The 18,359-nt window shown below is 39.3% G+C and overlaps 1 protein-coding gene across 6 annotated transcripts in view; it reads left to right on the forward strand.

Annotated features, from left to right (window-relative positions):
- epha8 (eph receptor A8) overlaps positions 1 to 17,098 on the forward strand; it is a 122,256-nt gene extending 105,158 nt beyond the window's left edge. For 2 of the 6 annotated variants that reach the window (XM_067505292.1, XM_067505294.1), the window contains exons 14-20: positions 517 to 702; positions 1,614 to 1,675; positions 2,103 to 2,330; positions 8,555 to 8,704; positions 8,786 to 8,976; positions 9,900 to 10,058; positions 11,581 to 17,097. In XM_067505292.1, coding sequence (XP_067361393.1) covers positions 517 to 702; positions 1,614 to 1,675; positions 2,103 to 2,330; positions 8,555 to 8,704; positions 8,786 to 8,976; positions 9,900 to 10,058; positions 11,581 to 11,695 — 1,091 coding nt within the window. In that variant the 3' untranslated portion in view covers positions 11,696 to 17,097. Of the gene's footprint in view, positions 1 to 516; positions 703 to 1,613; positions 1,676 to 2,102; positions 2,331 to 8,554; positions 8,705 to 8,785; positions 8,977 to 9,899; positions 10,059 to 11,580 lie in introns of those variants that run through there. The other 4 variants (XM_067505293.1, XM_067505295.1, XM_067505297.1 and 1 more) reach the window with 3 other exon arrangements.
- The last annotated feature ends 1,261 nt before the right edge of the window (positions 17,099 to 18,359 follow it).

Raw genomic sequence — 18,359 nt, forward strand, 5'->3', positions numbered from 1 at the left:
ACGGTGAGAATCATTGGCTGAGCTAAGTTAAAATCATTGGCCGGTGTAAAGGCTGTGGTGTGCAGCAGAGAGGAGGATGGCAGAGTGGAATCAGAGCGTTGCGTGGGGCTGTCAATCAAAAGCTCGTCAGACTAGCAGGGAATACTAACACTGTGTCAGCTCAACAATACACCATGCTACATGGCTCCTGTATACATACAGAATTTAGAGTATAGAACAGAGGAAAACAAATCGCAGCAAGCACGTTTATAGTTCTTCCAAGCTGTAGATAAAGAGAGATAAAGGGATACAGAGGATGAGCTTGCTTCTGATTCGCACTTAGTATTTGAAACCAGAATGTCTAGAAGTATTTTTGTCTGTCTCATCTAATGTAAACGAACCTAATACACATTTTCATTCATACCCATGACTTATAAGGGCATCGGGCTGCAGCCAAGCACACTGCTCATTTAGTACCAGGGGACATTAGCAAAGGTTCTGGGAGAAGGGCTAAAATTTTCTTGGTCTCATGTTTAGGAGAATTTGGGGAGGTGTGTTATGGACGTATGAGGCTCCCAGGAAAACGAGACATTCCAGTGGCCTTGAAGACCCTGAAGGCAGGATACACTGAGAAGCAGAAAAGGGACTTCTTGGCTGAGGCGTCCATCATGGCACAGTTTGACCATCCCAACATCATCCGCCTGGAGGGAGTGGTAACCCAGAGTATGCGGCCAATAACATATCAGTATAAGACAAATTTTTTTATCTTTCGACAGTAGATTTAGCAGAACAGTTGCAGTGGTAAATCAATAGTTCCACATCTTTGGGAATAAACATATTTACTTATATGCCAACAATTGGATTGATAGGACTTTCATTATTTAATTAAAAGTTATGGCTATAGACAACAGCCAGTTAGCTTTGAATAAAGGCTGACAGTGAATGTACCCTGGATATTTTATAAGGTTTTATGAGGTATAAAGAATAAAAGTTAGAGCACTTAGAAACACTTGAAATCCCTTCACAGGAAGAGAAGCAAAGTAAAGTTCTTGGGGTGGACTTTCATACACTGCTCCTACAACACTTTCTTTTGACAGTACTTTTTCTGTTTGGAGCCTGATTTTTTTTTTATCGGTCAGTAAACAAAGCTTGACATATTGATCCTCTGGTGATCCGTTTGGTCCCTGGCAGTATTTTGGATAAAACTGATCCACTTTCCACAGATGCACTGTCCCCTTGTTGTGATTTGAAGCATCTTTTTGCATATTGTACCTCTGACACTTTCACTGCTGACATATTCACAATGCTACTTAGTAACCAGTGTTCTGCTGAAAGTTTTGGAACTGGTAAACAAATCCTGCAGGGACATGTACTCAAACAAGCCTCCAATGAGTAGATTAAATTCACATTAGTGTTATTCAGTTGATTAAAGGATCAAGATCTGACCTTTTGCACAAAGAAATGAACCTGACTAATGCTTCAACATTGCTTCAGTTTAGTTTCTGACCTAGAAACAATGTAGAACCTTAAACATTTCAGAAACCAGAACTTTTTGTCTTCTGGTATATTCAGATCTGAAATTAAATAATGGTTACAATTGCATGTAAATATACTGCTTTTGTTTGTTCCTAAAGGCAAACCAGTGATGATCATCACTGAATACATGGAGAATGGCTCTCTCGACTCCTTCCTCAGGGTTAGTCGTAAAGCTTTTGGTTAAAGAACGTTTAAGTTAACATTTTTCTTTCAATTTGTGTTTGTCTTTGGTGCTAATTTAGGATTTCAGGAGAACTTTTTAAGGCACCGGTAGTGTAGAATATCAAATGTGGAACTTTTCGGTAATGAGATATCTTATGGGTTGATTTATCATTGTATTACACTGACAATGTCAAACAGCCCCAGTATTTACTTATATGAAAATACAGCAGATTGCTATTTAAAAGCAAATCCCTGTCATGTTTCATCTTTTCTTTCTTCTCTATCTTGATTAAAATCTCCTCTATTATCACTTTTTCCATCTTTTTTGCTGCTATACCATCAGATTTTTTTTATCTGCTGTTTAAACTCCCTCTCTCTGCCTCCTCCTTCCTGATCCTTCTTTCTCTTTACTTATCTGCCTGTAGAGGCATGATGGCCAGTTTACCATCATCCAGCTGGTGGGGTTGCTGCGTGGCATCGCGGCCGGTATGACCTACCTGTCTGACCTGGGCTACATCCACAGAGACCTGGCTGCCCGCAACATTCTAGTCAACAGCAACCTTGTGTGTAAGGTGTCTGACTTTGGCCTGTCCCGAGTACTGGAGGATGACCCAGATGCTGCATACACCACCAGTGTGAGTTTTCACATCGAGGCAAGCAACGCAGCAACACACACAAATTCAGACACAACCACAGTTTCCAGAAAGAAATAGGTATCAACAACTAAAGTACAGTTACAGTTAAAGCTTTGTGTTAGCTGTCCTGTTTACACTGTGTTTACAACTGTTCTACAGCTTTAGAGTTATTTCATGTGAAGGAACAGATGTATAAATACCTGCCTTATTATTGCACCAAAACCTGCATCCTACAGTTCCTAGAAAACAATAATCGCAAGTATGCACTGCTCTGACTTATTCACTCTGTAAATTAACTTGAATACCCTCCTTTAGGGTAGCAGCAAATACTGAGCGTTCATTTTATATTGTGTTCTCCTTTTCCCACAAAACACACCATCATTATTACACACGGACCTCTCTCTGCTACTCATGGTTATTATGTATCAGCCTGTGAAGACTGTTGCAGATTGTCCTCTCTGCCTGCTGATTTGAATGCTGCCCTGCCACTCATTAGCAAGGTATTAATGATTATCAATCCATAGTTATGGTTTGATTGGTCACATGCCACCTGAGTGACGGGTGTGGGTAATTGACAGTACCTAGTAGCTGCAGTAAATATTACTTTCACCAAAGAGGCCTTTGGTGATTTAACTTAGAGTTGAAATCCTTGGAAGGAGGTGGTTATGGGGGATGAGCCGGTGACACAGGACTTTGAGATGAGATACAGTATGTTTAGTGTCAGTGTTGTCATTCTGCTAGTAACTAACAACTACTAGGAACAGTCGTTAGTCGATTCAGCATTTAAGGTTGTATTTTAAAGTCAACAAAGTCTTTGTGGTAAGGAGGTCCAGCTGGATGGGTGGGTGACGAACCACAGGGCTTTGATGAGAAATACTAGTTTGTATCCTGATCATCAGTCACGTTGTTACTTCAGCCTTGTTGTTTTGTATATTTTAACTCACCCCACGATCTTTAACTAACTCTAATCTTTTTGTTTTTGAGTGTAAACCTAACCAGAATCGTGCATGTTTTGTGCATAAACCAAATAACATTGTGGCGCATAATATTAGACCATAATGACCCACTTAGCCTACTTGAATGGGGAGCAGGTAAAACTGGCCCATACCTATGGCTCTAGTGAGACCTAAGAAAAAAAAATATCAGATCCTAGCTGTGAAGACTCTCAGTCAGGTCATCGTTATCCCAAAGATGCTGTTCAGTCGCAACTGGACTTCTTGTAGTTCTTGAAGGTGTTGCACTAGTCTTTTGAAAGACATCATCAGTTTTGACCAACTGACTCGGAGAGACAAGCTTTTAAACTCTCAGAAGTTGTTAAGTCTTTGACTTTTTCCACGCTCTGGAGCACACACTAAGAGCGACCGGTAAAGAAAAGGGTGGAGATAAATGAGACGGAAAGCAAAAACATCAGCAAAGCAGATAAAATGTCCAGTTACCTAAACTGCGCCTTTGCCAAAACCATAAAATGATTCGGTAGGAAAACTTCAACAACTGACAGGCAAGACAAGAACATTCAGTAGAACAACATTGTCATTCCATACAATCCCGGACTATCTGAGTAACTCAGGAGAAACTTCAATAAGCCACATCCCTCTACATCTCAAACCCAGTCATACAGTTTAGCAGAAATGGGTTCATTTTGTATTAATACTCCCAAGGACAAACACCCACACATGAGCAGAATAATGTAGTACATGCAGGCCAATGCAGCCAGGAATGTAGCGATTAGTACACTGGAGAAACCTGCTCCTCAGGACAAGCCTTAGCAGTATTCCTGCATCTGAAAGACAAGAGTCACTCCTTTAAAGAAAGGAACATCTACATTAAGGACAGAGAAGAACAGTGGTTTGAACAGGGAATTAAGAAAATGTTTCATGTCAGGCTTGAACAACCCTATCTTAACAGAGGGGATGGCCTGTGACACTACTTATCCGATACTTCATTTACACTCAAACCATGGAACTTCAACAACACAGTTAAAAACTGGGTGGAAAACAACCCCCAGGTGAGCATTGAAGTGTAAACGACTTAACGCAGACTTTATATGCCTCCATCTCTGAGCCAGTTAGTCAGAACTGATGAAGTCATTTGAATGAAAAATGAAATGTCCTAAACGGGGGGTCCTAAAAGACTAACCTCCAGAAAAGTTCAATTTCAACCCATGTTATAACTTTCTGATGTTTGTGGAAAACCAGGTGCCTCACACACACACATTTGAGGACACACTCTAGACCTTGTTTGCTTACTTAGGTTCAATGTGATTCTACTTATTTTAGGGATCTTTTTACTTCTTTTAATTTTTGGGTTCCTTACGCTGTTCATTACCTTCACAAAATCAGTTTTTGAATGAAAAGTTTTTTCATATTGAACAGTGATAACCAGTGACTAGTTTTTTGTTTTGTTTTGTTTTTTAAATGACCACTGCCTTTCAGTCCTGGATAAAATTGCCCCTACTAAGACCAGACTGGCTCCCACAATCAACCTCTGGCCTTGGTTAAAAGACAGAATTTAAACAGACTTGTAAAGTTCAGCGTCTATCAAAATCCAAAGAAGTCCATTGTGAACACTTGAAAGAACTTTTCATATGTTTATACATTGTAGGCTACCAGTAGATGACTACAACAACTTGGTTTGTTTCTTTCCTTGTTTATGAGATAAATGACACATGGGCAAATAGTATTTCCTCTGCTTTCCCATTAATTATCCGTCCTTTTCTGCTTTGAGAGATTTTTCCCAATGTCATTACAACAGCACAATAATTCGGTTTTAAAAATGAAAACTCCTTTTTTGTCCCCTGGACATTGTACTCACCTTTATGTTTGAAAATGTCATTGCTTCTAATGGCCTTTCTGTGCTCTCTATAATCAATAAGTCATTAACATCTGGTCATGTCCCAAATTATGTCAAGCAAGCTGCTTTTCAACCACTTCTCAAAAAGTCAAATCTTGACCCTGCCTCGCCCGAGAACTACAAGCTTCTTTCTAAGTTACCCTTCATATCTAAGGTCTCAGAAAAAGTGGCTGGAATACAGCTTACAGCTGTACTTAATGAACACACTATTCATAATAAGTTTCAGTCTAGTTTTTGTCAGTTGCACTCAATTGAACTGCTCTTAGAGTTTCAAATGACCTTTTAATGTGACACAGGTGAATGTTCTTTGTTGGCATTATTGGGTCTCAGTGCTGCTTTTGATACAATGACCACTGTATCCTGGTTGAAAGAATCAGTGTGTTGGTATCTCTGGTTCAGCCCTGAAGTGGTTTTCGAATAACCTTTGAGAACGAAGTTTTAAAGTGACATTTCAAAACTATGTGTTTTCAACTCAAGCTTTATCTAGTGGTGACCCTCAGTGTTCTGTCTTAGTAAAAACGCCCTATCTTCTTTATGCAGATGATATTCAATTAGATTTTTCTTGTAAGCCCCAAAATGTTGCATAATTATTTATTATATGCAGCTGTATTAATATTATATTTATAATAAATTTGGAAGGCTGGATGACCTCCCTAGACCTCCCAACGGATAGATGTGCATTTTTTAGCTTTGTATATTTTAGATGTTGATGTTTTTAATCTTTTTGTTTGTTTTTATAATTTATTTCATTGCTACTATTGTGAAGCACTTTGTATCGTTCTGCTCTTGAAAGGTGCTGTTTCAACAAAACTGAAGGTGTGAGGTGACTTTCATGAGTCAGGGAGGATCTAATTAAAAAGGCTTTTTAGTTGCATAATTGTAAATGTAGGATACAGCTTTGTAGAGCTTGACCGACACACAAAATGCAGCATATCTCAACTTAGCTGCTTCTTGTAAATCTCCAAGTTTATGGCGGTTTAATAAAAGAATGGAGTCCACTTTTAATTACACTCTTAATTACGTTTCCTGAGATCATCATTATAAAGCATGTTCCGTTTTTACGATAGCCATCGCCTTCAAAGTATATTTATTTTGTTGCCAGAAATGATTACTCTTAATTAACAATAACAATTAACTAACAAAGGAAACCGTAGATTTGTAGATCATTTTTGGTGATATCAGCTGACCACAACAGACTGTCAGCACTTTTGCTTTCAAAGTAAAGCCATAGTCTACTTCACTGTAAAACACATTTATTGTGAAACACATGAAATACACAAGACATATGCAAAACTGTAATTTATTGTTAAATTCAGTGGAGTTTCATCTCTAAGGTGCCCCTAGGCGCAGAGAGCTGGGAGCTTCAAAACCCATGAGTCATTTGAGCTCTTCACAATAAACTGCACATGAAAAGACACTAAAATGACCAAACACGTAAAATCAAGTTTGCTCTGTGTAGGCTGAATGTCTTCACAGTTATCAGATCATGTTTGAGCAAAAACCGAGGAGTGCAAATGTATTCTGTATTCCGACTTAGATGTAGCCCAGAAAGTAGCATCAAGCTAAATATAAAAGTCAGAGACAAATGCAGCTTTACAAAAGCAAAGCAAATACCATTTCACACAGTGAGTCACATGAAAACGAGAGAGCAAAGTGACATCATCTCATAAGTGCTCCACTAGAGAGCAGTCGGCTATTAAACCTGCAGTCTGATGAAAACAAATATATTAGGTCTTAACTTGAAAAAGGTAAAGACAGCTCCTTCCACATTCTGATAAGATCATCTTCCAGCAAACAGATGGAAATCAGTTTTTGACACACTTGTCTGTTACAGTGCGTTAAAGCATAGCCATCAGATTACAGGTGGGAAGGTGATTATGTGGAGCATCACTCAGAGATATTCTGAAGGGGAAAGGACCATGGATGGTGATATTATCGACAATATAGTGTCATTACAGCAGAGCTTGAATTAATCATTGATAATGGGTGAAGATTAATGCAGTTCACACATCTGCCCGGGGATGTGAGCAAAGCGAATAAAGCTGCTCATTGTGTAGAATCAAAGTGGCAGCAAAGTCACTTTGAAGAACCTGGAAATATTGACATTATGAGTTAAGGTCAGTAAATTCCACTGGGTCATACTTCTAGTTTTAAATGTTTAGCAAAAGATATCAGGTATCGGTAATGGAATGCACTTTGAGCGTAACCTTCAAATGTATAAAATACCCCAAAGGGAAGACTTTTTGTTTAAGAAGTGATGTATCTACTTGTCAGGCTAATTAAGTGTCAGTTTCATATGAAGAATAATGTAGTGGTAGGAAGAAGTTCACATACTATCTAACAGTTGCAAGTCTATTATTGTCCCATCCTCATATCTATGCAGGCTTTTTTATGCAGGCTGTAATGTGACATTTAACTACTGGCTTATGAAGTAGATTTACTCAAGTACAGCACTTTAAGTACCAACTTTAGGCAACACTTTATGTAACAATTAACACTACAGTTTCTTTAAACCTGTGTCACAGTACATTTACTTTAAAATGCTCGTTGGTCATTAAGACACTGGTAAGGCAATGGTATAACATGCAGTATTTAATAACTTAACAGTATAAAAATATAACAGTATGATTGCAGCTTTTGTGCACAGGCCCTTTTACTTTAGGTATTTTGATTAATTAATAAAAAAAAAAACAATGTTATTTGCACAAACACACAACAAACACAACACTGTTTTGCAAATTAAATGTTTTTTGATCACTGTTAGCTCTATTGGAGGAGCTACTGTAGGGGTGAAGAGCCTACTTGGCCGGGAAATGTTGAGGCTGAAGTGAGCACACATTTTCCACCATTAGCACTTAGTTTGTAACAAATGATTTAGGTATAATTTAAAAATTTCCTACACAAATAAATCCCAAGAAAAGACTAAAACCAAGAGCGTGTATTAGTCTCTGTGACATTAACTACAAAAGATGTTGTTCCTACTAATCATATACATAATTTGAAGCAAACAGTATTTGTTTAAGTGGCTCAGTAAACAGCTGGACACTGTAGTTTTTAGCAAGAGAAAACAGTGCATTTGTTTTCTGCTGTCACTTAATACATATTTAATGCTTCTTTACCTAAAGCAGAACAGTCTGTGTGGAAATCACTCAAAACAAACTATGGTGTGTGTTTGTTGTACAACAGAGCTCTAGGTCCTAGTTACAGTAACCCAATCAGCCATAACAATAAAACCATCAGGTCGTATTAATGTTGTGGTTAATTGGTGTTAATTTGTGTAAGATTGCATCAGTTTCTTGTTTTGTTTTTTTGTTTTTTGTCTTTCTATAGAATGTGTTAATAAATAGAAGGATCTGACACTTTCTATGTAAACGTCTTTATTTTCCGGACAGGGTGGGAAAATACCAATTCGCTGGACAGCCCCAGAGGCCATCGCCTACAGGAAGTTCTCCTCCTCCAGTGATGTGTGGAGCTACGGTGTGGTCATGTGGGAGGTGATGTCCTACGGAGAGCGTCCATACTGGAACCTCACCAACAGAGACGTGAGCTCTGATTTGTTTGTTAATCATAACTAACCTTAATTTTTATAGTACTGTGGTCCATATTGTGCCATACATGTGCAGGTGATCAAATCTGTGGAGGAAGGCTACCGGCTGCCTGCTCCTATGGGCTGCCCTGCTGCTCTACACACACTCATGCTGGACTGCTGGCAGAAGGATCGCAATGAGAGGCCACGCTTTTGCCAGATAGTCACCGTTCTTGACAAGCTAATCCGCAACCCAGAGAACCTGAAATCTACGGACACGCTCTGCAGGTGGGTGGCAAACTGAATAGCTTTATATTTGCAGCAAAGCTACACGGGTGCATTGCGTCACATGCCGAGGAGCCTTTCGATTTAATTTGGCCAGACAGTTTGCCAACACTTAATCAAATATTGGTTCATGTGATTAGCGGATTAAGCTGCAAATCAAAGCAAGACACCACCTGTGATGGGCTAAGAAATGATCTCCAGGACAATGTATGGTGACAGACTGTTAGGCTACTAAATAACTGTCCTGGTGTGGGAGGCAGAGTAAATCCAATCTCATCCTGCTGCTATCAAACATGAGCGCAGTGGGATAAAGTTGCCACCTAAAGTTTCCCTCAAAGTTCTCTGGCAGATAAAGCAAGCGGTCGTGTTCTTTTTCCAATAAGCTCATCTCTGATGGACGCGCTGTGCGTTAAGTAAAAGCCTCGCTGTGATATTGACATTGATCCGCTGTGAATCTGGGGCAGGTTTGAGAGGACACCCGGGCAAAAGCTGGACCTGTGTAAATTGCTTAGTTCAGATCCCAGATCCTATGGAGTCAGTGGTGCATGGAACTATTCATCTGTGTGAGTGTGTGTGTGTGTGTGTGTGTGTGTGTGTGAGGTATGGGGAATGGTACACCGAGCAGAGCAGAGGGAGAAGTGTTAAGGATTCCTCCCTGTATTAATCTACCCAAAGCAGCCATCCTGCAACCACAGCCACCACCTCTTCTCTATCATTTTAAGTGCTATTGATTTTCTGCCTCGGTTACTAGCGCATTTCAAAGCACCCTTTCCCCCAGTCACCCTCCCGCTTGCTCACTTTTTGACTCTTTTCTCGTTTTCGGATTCCGTCCAACTAATCTTTTCGTCTTCCCATTCATCTTCCTCCCTCTCACTGCCTATCTATGGCCATCTGTCTCTCTCTCTCTCTGTCTCTCTCGGCCGCAGTTTAAACAGTCCTCCGCTGATGGAGAGAACTATCCCCGACTTCAGCAGCTGTAACTCAGTAGACGAGTGGCTGGACACCATAAAGATGGGCCGCTACAAGGACCACTTTGCAGCAGGCGGCTACCACACTCTGGGACATGTCATAGGCATGAACCAAGGGTAAGTGCTGCCTGTGAAGGAGAGTGACAGCTTAGAGATGATGGTGAGGTGTTAGCTGCTGGGCTTTAGCAGCTGATGTACAGAGCTTAAAAGCCCTACAGGAAACAATTCACTGCATTCAGAGCTTAAGCTGTTTGATTGACACAATGACGTAAGTATTGGCTTCGGCACACGTGGGACACTGTAAAACTGCTCCCAGTAAATCTGAATGACAAGAATAACTGTTTGATCATTGTCATGTTTCTGCTAATTTGCTGCACAAATTACCAGCTCCACAGTTCTATCTAATGATTCCACTGAGCTCAGTCACGAGCACAACAATCCATCCTACAATCCCTGTGCAATGCAGCCCAGGCTCAGGAATTTCAGGGGTTATTTCTGTCCAGTACATCCAGTCCTTCATGGCAATCACCACACTATTTGACCCCATCTCTACTATAATGTACAAGTGTTGTACAAGTTTTTGCAGCACATTGTAAGTTGTGTGTAAATGTTTAAAGGCTAAAACAGATAATTTAGTCCAGTTAAGTCCATTTATGGATACATACATTACAGTATTATGCTATACTCACTAAGGCGCCACTCTGAGTTTCTTGTTCACAACCACAACTACCATCAATGGAACTCAATACTTGCTGAAAGTATATATTTCACATTACAAGGCCTTTCAATCCCTACTTTGGACGTTGACCTACTTAAAAGCTTTTGAAGTTACCTATGTGTGTAACTATTTACTTTTTAGGTAAAACAATATAATTTCAGTTGAGGTATAACACAAGACAGTACCATTAATATTGATGGGTGTGCGAAGGTCTTGTGTTCGTGATGGAGCTGCATGGTCCTCCCTATCACCTCTCCCATGTGGAGTGCCTCAAGGGTCCATTCTTGGCCCTCTTCTCTCCTCTCTGTATTTGCTATCTCTTAAGTCTTTCTTCTGAATTGTTGTTCAACAGAAGCATCTAAAAAAAAAAAAATCTAATGGAATTGAAAAGGACAAAAGCAATGTCTGATTATCATTAATTCATTTTCAGTTATGTTTTATTATTTTTGTCAGTTTAAAGTTATTTTAGTGACTATTGCGGGTTTTTCTTTCTTTAACAGAAGTGTACCATTCTATATCTATAATTTTGTTTCATTTTCATTGTTTTATTTGTCCTCGTGTTTGTGTACAGCACTTTGGCCAACTGTTTTTAAATGTTCTTTATAAAGTTGGATTGGGTTGATGAAAATTAAACCAAAATTAACTAAGGTTCTGTGACTAAAAATAACTAAACCTTGACTCAAGCAGGCTATATTTTTTTAGGAATAATTTAAACGAAACAAAAAGCCAAAATTATTAAAAGTGCCTGTGTCACATGTGTCTGTGACTTAGAACTGAACATACAGTCTGTCTAATGTCAAAAATGTCAAAAAAGGTGTATTCAAAATGTGCACTTTCTACATAATAAGAGTCTGAAACAGCTTTGAAACGTGGCAAAATAGATCATTGTTTTTGTGTTTTTGTGTCTATTTGTTTTTTTAGGGACATCCAGAGGCTCGGGGTGACGCTAATGGGTCACCAGAAGAAGATCATGACCAGTGTACAGTTGATGAGGGCGCAGGTCCTCAACAAGAGTGTGCCGTCGGTGCACGTATAATTCCCAACACTGAGGTTTCTTCTGAGGTTGCTGAAATCTGGAAACCGCTGCTTCTACAAGGTCTAGAGGACTCCATGGAAAACAAGATGGGCTCATAAATGGACGGAGGAGACTTTACAAGACTTTATTTCCTCGAGAGATTGAAGAAAAAACGTGAAAGGTGGAGTAATGTGGAGCAAGTAAACTTGACTTCTTTGGAACAAGAGCGACCTTTCATTTTCTTTTCCTATCTGATTACATTTTCTGAGTTTAAATGTCTTGTTTATAAATGGAAAGACTGCCTTAATTATCACAAATAATTTAAATTTTATTGTCTACAAAAGAAATGATAATTTATCAATCAAGAATTTATCAGAGTAGTGTGATTTACTCGTGCGGGCAATTGCAAGAGTACATAGATTTAAGATGTTGTGGGGTTGGGGGGTAGGTTTGTTCAAATGTTCTGACACTCGCCGCCTCTCCTGCAATGAAAGCTTGCGGAGAACAAGGCCCCGGAATGAGGCTCGAGGCGGAATAAGTGGAGAAAAAAAGTGAGATAGGGCTCACCCGAGTTGCGAGATTGTCTTCACAGTGGAGAAGACCTAGTTCACCCCAGGCTAATAATACCAACACCAGGCACATTTCTCCACCATCCAACCTTGACAAATGACCCCAGGAGAGCCCTAGAGCCTTCTGTCCAGTTTGAAGGTGTGTGCCGTACAACTACTGTACCTGGAAGATCTCTATGATTCAGTTAGAGTGCACTTTATTCTACAATCTCTCTGTGTAGGCTTTGAAGTTCAAATCTCTTCAGAGCCACAACTGCAAACACATTGTTGGTCCATCAAAGAAATATGAAACTATTATAGAAACAAACAACCAAGATAAAAAAAGGCAATATCCAACATTCATGTTTGTTATAATCATTGCTTTCCATTTTTTTCACAATGGCAGTAAAGTGAATATATTTAAGTTACAAAAGATATGTGTTGAGACTGACATACAAAATCATCTTGGCCATTTCATATACTGTTACAACTAGGGCTGTCAAAGTAATGAATAAATCAGAAACAAAAAAAACATGTTCCACAATGAGGAAGCAGCATCAGTGAAATGGTCAACTGTTGATGATGTGTTGGCCGTTCGCTGCCTGACTCCCCATGACCATATGTCCAAGCATCTCTACGCTAGACACAGAACAACAATACCAGTACACATCTGAGCATCAGTCCCAAGCCTGGGAAAAATTGCAAGGGTTGCGTCAGTCAGGGGATCCTTTTGTGCTAAATCAACATGTGGACCACATGATACACTGTGGTGACCCCATGCTTATATAAGATAACTGGAAAGATTCAGAAACAATATGTTCAAACTTCGAAAGTGGGATGGGATGCTGATGAATTTTTAAATTTGTTTCCTCAGCATATTAGCTCCTATTTTTTATTGTAATGGCCATTATTGCATATGGACACGGAGGAAAAGTTCTAATTCTGAAATAAAAAAGACGTTGAACTTGTAATTGTCTGTGTTAATTATTAATTAATTTACACAAAAGCTAACTGAAATATAATAATGACTTGACAGCCCTAGTTCCAATGCATTTTCCGTATATCTGGGCAGTTATTCTTATAACTCTTATTTTGTGTATGTATTCCAAATCAATTGCTATTTAAAATTGATTTGCAAATTATGTTCACACAGATCCAGTATATTTTAAATTCATTCACCATATTTGATTTGGGAACAGCAATAAAAACAAAAATTTAAATTAACTACCGGTTAAAAGGTTACTTCAAAGTTTGCTGGTGAACATTTAGAGATAGGGTTGCAAGCTTCAGTTCTATAGCTTTTCTAGAACAGATATATTCTAGAATCTATTTTAAGAGTTTTTCATGTACATGAATAACTTCTCATAGCATGTCGCCTACATGCTTTCTTTGCTTTTAAATATAGACGGACTTTGTAACATGGACAAAACTGAGAAAACTATTTTCAAATGCATTGAGAAGCTCCCAGATACTGGAAATGTATTTTAAATGTAATACAATGGCCAAACTTAGTATCTGTTGTCATTTTTATGCTTTATTTGCTAGTTAAGCAAACCAGCTGCTATTAATGTTTTTGACAACTAGATTCAATTATCTTCTCCATTGTTTAAGCTGTGTACAGTGATAATTAGCCAAAAATGATTGTGTTAGTAATTCTTTCCTACAGAGTACCTAAAGCTACAGTATGTAACTTTTCTAATATATTTTTCATAGAAATATTACAGAACATTTCTTAATGTGGAAATGTGCTGTGGAAGCCTCCTGTGAAGTCACAAAACGACTTTGCAGCAATCCAGATTATTATTATTTGATAAGTAGTGACGAGCTGTGCAGAGCCTGGTGAAGTAGAGCAGATGGTAGAAGAGCATAGCAGAGTGGGCATGGAGGGGCTGGGTGGTGCATACTTGATTGGATTTGAGTCACACTCTCTAATGTTGCATATTGTAGCTTTAAACTTAAAATCATACTCATATGTGAATGAAAACCATTTTGCTGAACTTTGTTTTGACACTTAACAACACCCGTTTAAAGTAAGTCCAAGTAAACACCAAGCATTGGCCAAGTTGTTGTGAGCATCATTAAATCCAAACCAAGTCAAGGAAAAAGCAAACCATTTTAAAATTACAAGGTACGAGTCGGCCCTCGGTGGCTGACCTGAGCCATACCTGGTGGGGTGGGATTTGAGCCTGCAGCCTTCTGCATCCCAACCCAATGCTCCTCCACGCATCCACCAGGCCCCCATTTGATTCAGTAAACTTATTTTTGAAATCCCCAGTAGCTAATACTTATCTGTGCAAATCTCTACCCAGAGTAAATATCTGAACACGTTTTGATTGTGAGTGCTCAAATATACAGTAATACACATAAGCTACGCAGGCTGTAAGATAAAATATTACTTCTGATTAAATGTGACTACACTGTTTGCCGCAGTGGTGATGAAAAGGTGAAGAAGAATATGTAGGTAGAAAGCTTATATCTAAACGCTCTTTTATACCCCCTTATATGCCATCAAGAGAACTTCTTTCTTGTGCACCTCGGTAGGTTTTCCTCTAGATGGTTGATGTCAGTTTTTATTAGAGAAGAACCTCATGATATTTCTTGAATATGTATTATAGTGGCATTTCACTATTGGTTTCAAAAGGTTTTTTGTTTTTTTTTTTAGAATGCTTTTGAAGACACTGGACTTGAACTGAAAATTCATATTTTATAATGTTAGGATATGTTTTTGCAAGATGAATTGATTTATAATGTATACAGCAAGTTCAGTCACTGGAAGGAGGAAAAAAACAACCAGATTAATTCACAAGTCATTATTTATTCATGTTAATTTGTTTTCTAAATAATACAACTCTGAGAGGTTTTATTACAGTCAATGAATCATCCTTGTTGCTAATGATAAATCATAAATGTGCAAACTGTCCATAAATACACAATAAAGGAACGTTTGTCTGTGTGTGACTGCAAAAGTGGTTATATGCCTTTTATTTTGTCCTTTCGGCTTATCCTGCGAGTTTAGAGTCGCCTCAGCGGATCATTTTGTCCGCATGTTGATTTGGCACAGTTTTTAAGCTGGATGCCCTTCCTGACACAACCCTCCCCAATTTCTGCTGCGCTTGGCACAGGCACTGCACCGCTGGGGATGGGGATGGGCTGTTGGGGGTTCACTGCCTTGCCCAGGGGACACTTCGACACGTGGTCAGGTAGAGCTAGGTGCGAACCTCCAACTCTATGGTCGGTAGGCAGCCACTCCACCAACTGAGCACTGCCGCCACATTTTATGGCTGTTTCTAATACCATAATTTAATTAACAGCTGAATTGCCAGTGCAATTGAGTTCCACTGGTTTTTAACTTAAGTATATGTCCACTCTAAACCTCATTGTTGAAAAAAAGGGCATTTGAAAAATTTTATTAATAAAATCGCACAACTTTGCTTTTGTCCTGCTTGGGATGTTATCATATAATTGAATGGCTGATATTATTCTTAGCACTATAAATATGAGCCAGTAGGCACCTATTCCACATGCTGGTAGGCTCAATAGGTCATCATCATGCATTATGTGCTGTAATATAATTTGTTTCAAGTGGTTACTATAGTAACGAAGTACCAGCCCGTTCCCTTCCCAGAGACGCTGAAACGCGTCACTTTGTCGAGTCCTTCTGTGTTACATCCTGCGAGTTTAGAGTCGCCGCAGCGGATCATTTTGTCCGCATGTTGATTTGGCCCAAAGCCCATTTGCTTTGGTGGTTGATGCTCTGAGCTTTCAGTGTAATTATTAGGAAACCCCAACATTTCAGTATTTGACGCCATATTGGATGACGTAACAGAAGAGAAAAAAAACTGTAAGGAGGAGGACGGGGGTGGTGGATGGTACAACAAGACACAGGACTTTTCCACAGGAGACTGGGCTTCGACTGTAGTGATGGAGGTTGTTCACTTTATTGGGGATTGTTTCACAACGTGGCAAACATAGTCACTATAGTAAGGAAGCATGTGTGTGCCTATTTGTAGCATTTTGTATTTATGTAATTTGTCTTCTAACTTAATGTTATTTAAGTTTTTCTGCCCTTATTTTCACTAAGACTAATGTCGTTTTTTTGTGCATATAATTCCTGTCATGTCGAGAGGTGATGCTCCTGAAGTATCCAATACCGACACCAAAGTGCAGAGTATCTCCAGAAGCAGCATAAATACTAGATGCTATTATTCCCGGGGCATCAAATAGGGGCGATCCAGGAGTAGTTTTCCCTAATGCAGTTTTTGTGTGTGTGTAAAATTGTTCCTGAGGGGTCAAACAGTGACAGTCCTGTCATTTTCCTATACTGACGCCAAAGTGGGAAAGCAGCAGGATACGTGAAAGGATGTAAAAAGCAGTGCAATTTGAAGCTTAAGGAATGTGGGTTAGGAACACTCAAATTGGCAGATTGAGTTCTTTAGCTGTGTGGGGACATTTAGAGCCTTTTAGCTCATTGTTTTGATTTTCGGGACTTCAAATTTTACCTGTGATCAAACATGTTCCTAGAAACTGAAGCATATTCAAATTTGACGAGTAACAGCATAGGAATATTTTTAACAGACAAGATGTTGAACTGACAAAAGCATTTTAGAAGAGTATTTTTTTTGTCTGAAGTTTGTTGAGTGAACTGACTACAGAAATGACTAAATGCATGCTAATGTTAATTTCATGTCTGCGGGACAAGTAATTGGAAAATTGTCTGCTTACTCATTAATAACTTTGAGAAGTGATAAATTAGAAAATGTGCTCTGCTGCTAAGTAGCTAAAACATAATGAAAGAAAGAATGTGGATTTCAAACTCTTGTAAATAAATACACAGTGTGATCCAAACGCTAGGTTGAAATTATAACACTGGAGGTCTTAAAAAAACTATTTTCATATGTCAAAAACCAAACAATGAAATAAAAAATCCTCTGATAGATTTTCCTCTTCATGGGATTTTCCATGGATCCTACAACATCATGTAGTCTTTAACGTATCTGCATATGAAAGCCCCATCAGAGGAGGTGTGGTGCACCATTTAAGCAATCGCCTCACACAGTCCAAAGATCATTTGTGATGAATATATTTCCTCTGTTCAACGAGGGCAAAGCTCAAGAAAATTCATCTAGAACTCATCTCTAACCAAGCAAACCATCATTACTCGCTCCGGTTGGTCACATATAAAAAGCATATTTATATTCACCGTGAGGTGTTGGATCAGGAGTCGGACTGAACTTTGAAGGGCCATGACGTTGACTCGGCGACAGTCAGGTTGAAAACAATTGACTTTGACTTCCTTAATGCTCATTACTAAGATTTTGAGTAAATTGCTTTTTTTTTCTGTGGGAAAAAGGCCTGACCCAGATCAGAAGCTTTCAGTTCGAGCTCATCCTAAAGAGCGGACGGCCTGCTGAATCTGTGTGAGTAATTGTCCTTTCCTTCACCTTAGGAGTGCTGTTAGGAGATAATCCTCTCCTTGGTGAAACAAGACCTACTACAGCATCATTAATCTCATTACCGAGGCCGTGTTGCTTTGTTGCCACCGAGGCCCACGCCCAATTATCAGCCACAGCCTCGTCCCCGTGACAATACTGCATCCCACACATCGCTAACGACCATCTACACTGTCCCCCAATTGATTTTTCTGAGAACTGAGGAGATAGTGCTTCATATCGGCAATCAGGAACCCTGCAGGCCTCTGTGGTGCCCATGTCCTCATGTCCCCCGGATGTCCCACGGTTAACTGTGAGCAGAGCACAAAGCCGATGACGACGAGTGGTTTTTTTGGTGTTTCTTATCGCCTCGCAGCAGGTCTGCATCATGAGGCGGAGCTCCGTATTGTGGAGTTTGCTACTGTCATAAAGTAGCAACAATACAAATTCATTAACAGACTTTGAAATCTGTGTAAATCTCTGCGCAGCCATAATGAAGTCTTTGAAGTAAAACAACCTTGGAACAATGTATGTGGACATCTTGCAGCATTGTAATTCCAACAGTATATTTCATCAAGTAAACAATCTGCGAGAGCTGTGCGAGCAGCAGTCACTGGGGACTGACTGCCTCGCAGTATAGGTAGTTTTAGTGAGTTCTTTATTATTTTTACACTGCTGTGTGGGGGCTTTTCCCTAAACAAAACATAA

Source organism: Channa argus, chromosome 5 (genome assembly GCF_033026475.1).
Source record: "Channa argus isolate prfri chromosome 5, Channa argus male v1.0, whole genome shotgun sequence".
NCBI lineage: Eukaryota > Metazoa > Chordata > Actinopteri > Anabantiformes > Channidae > Channa > Channa argus.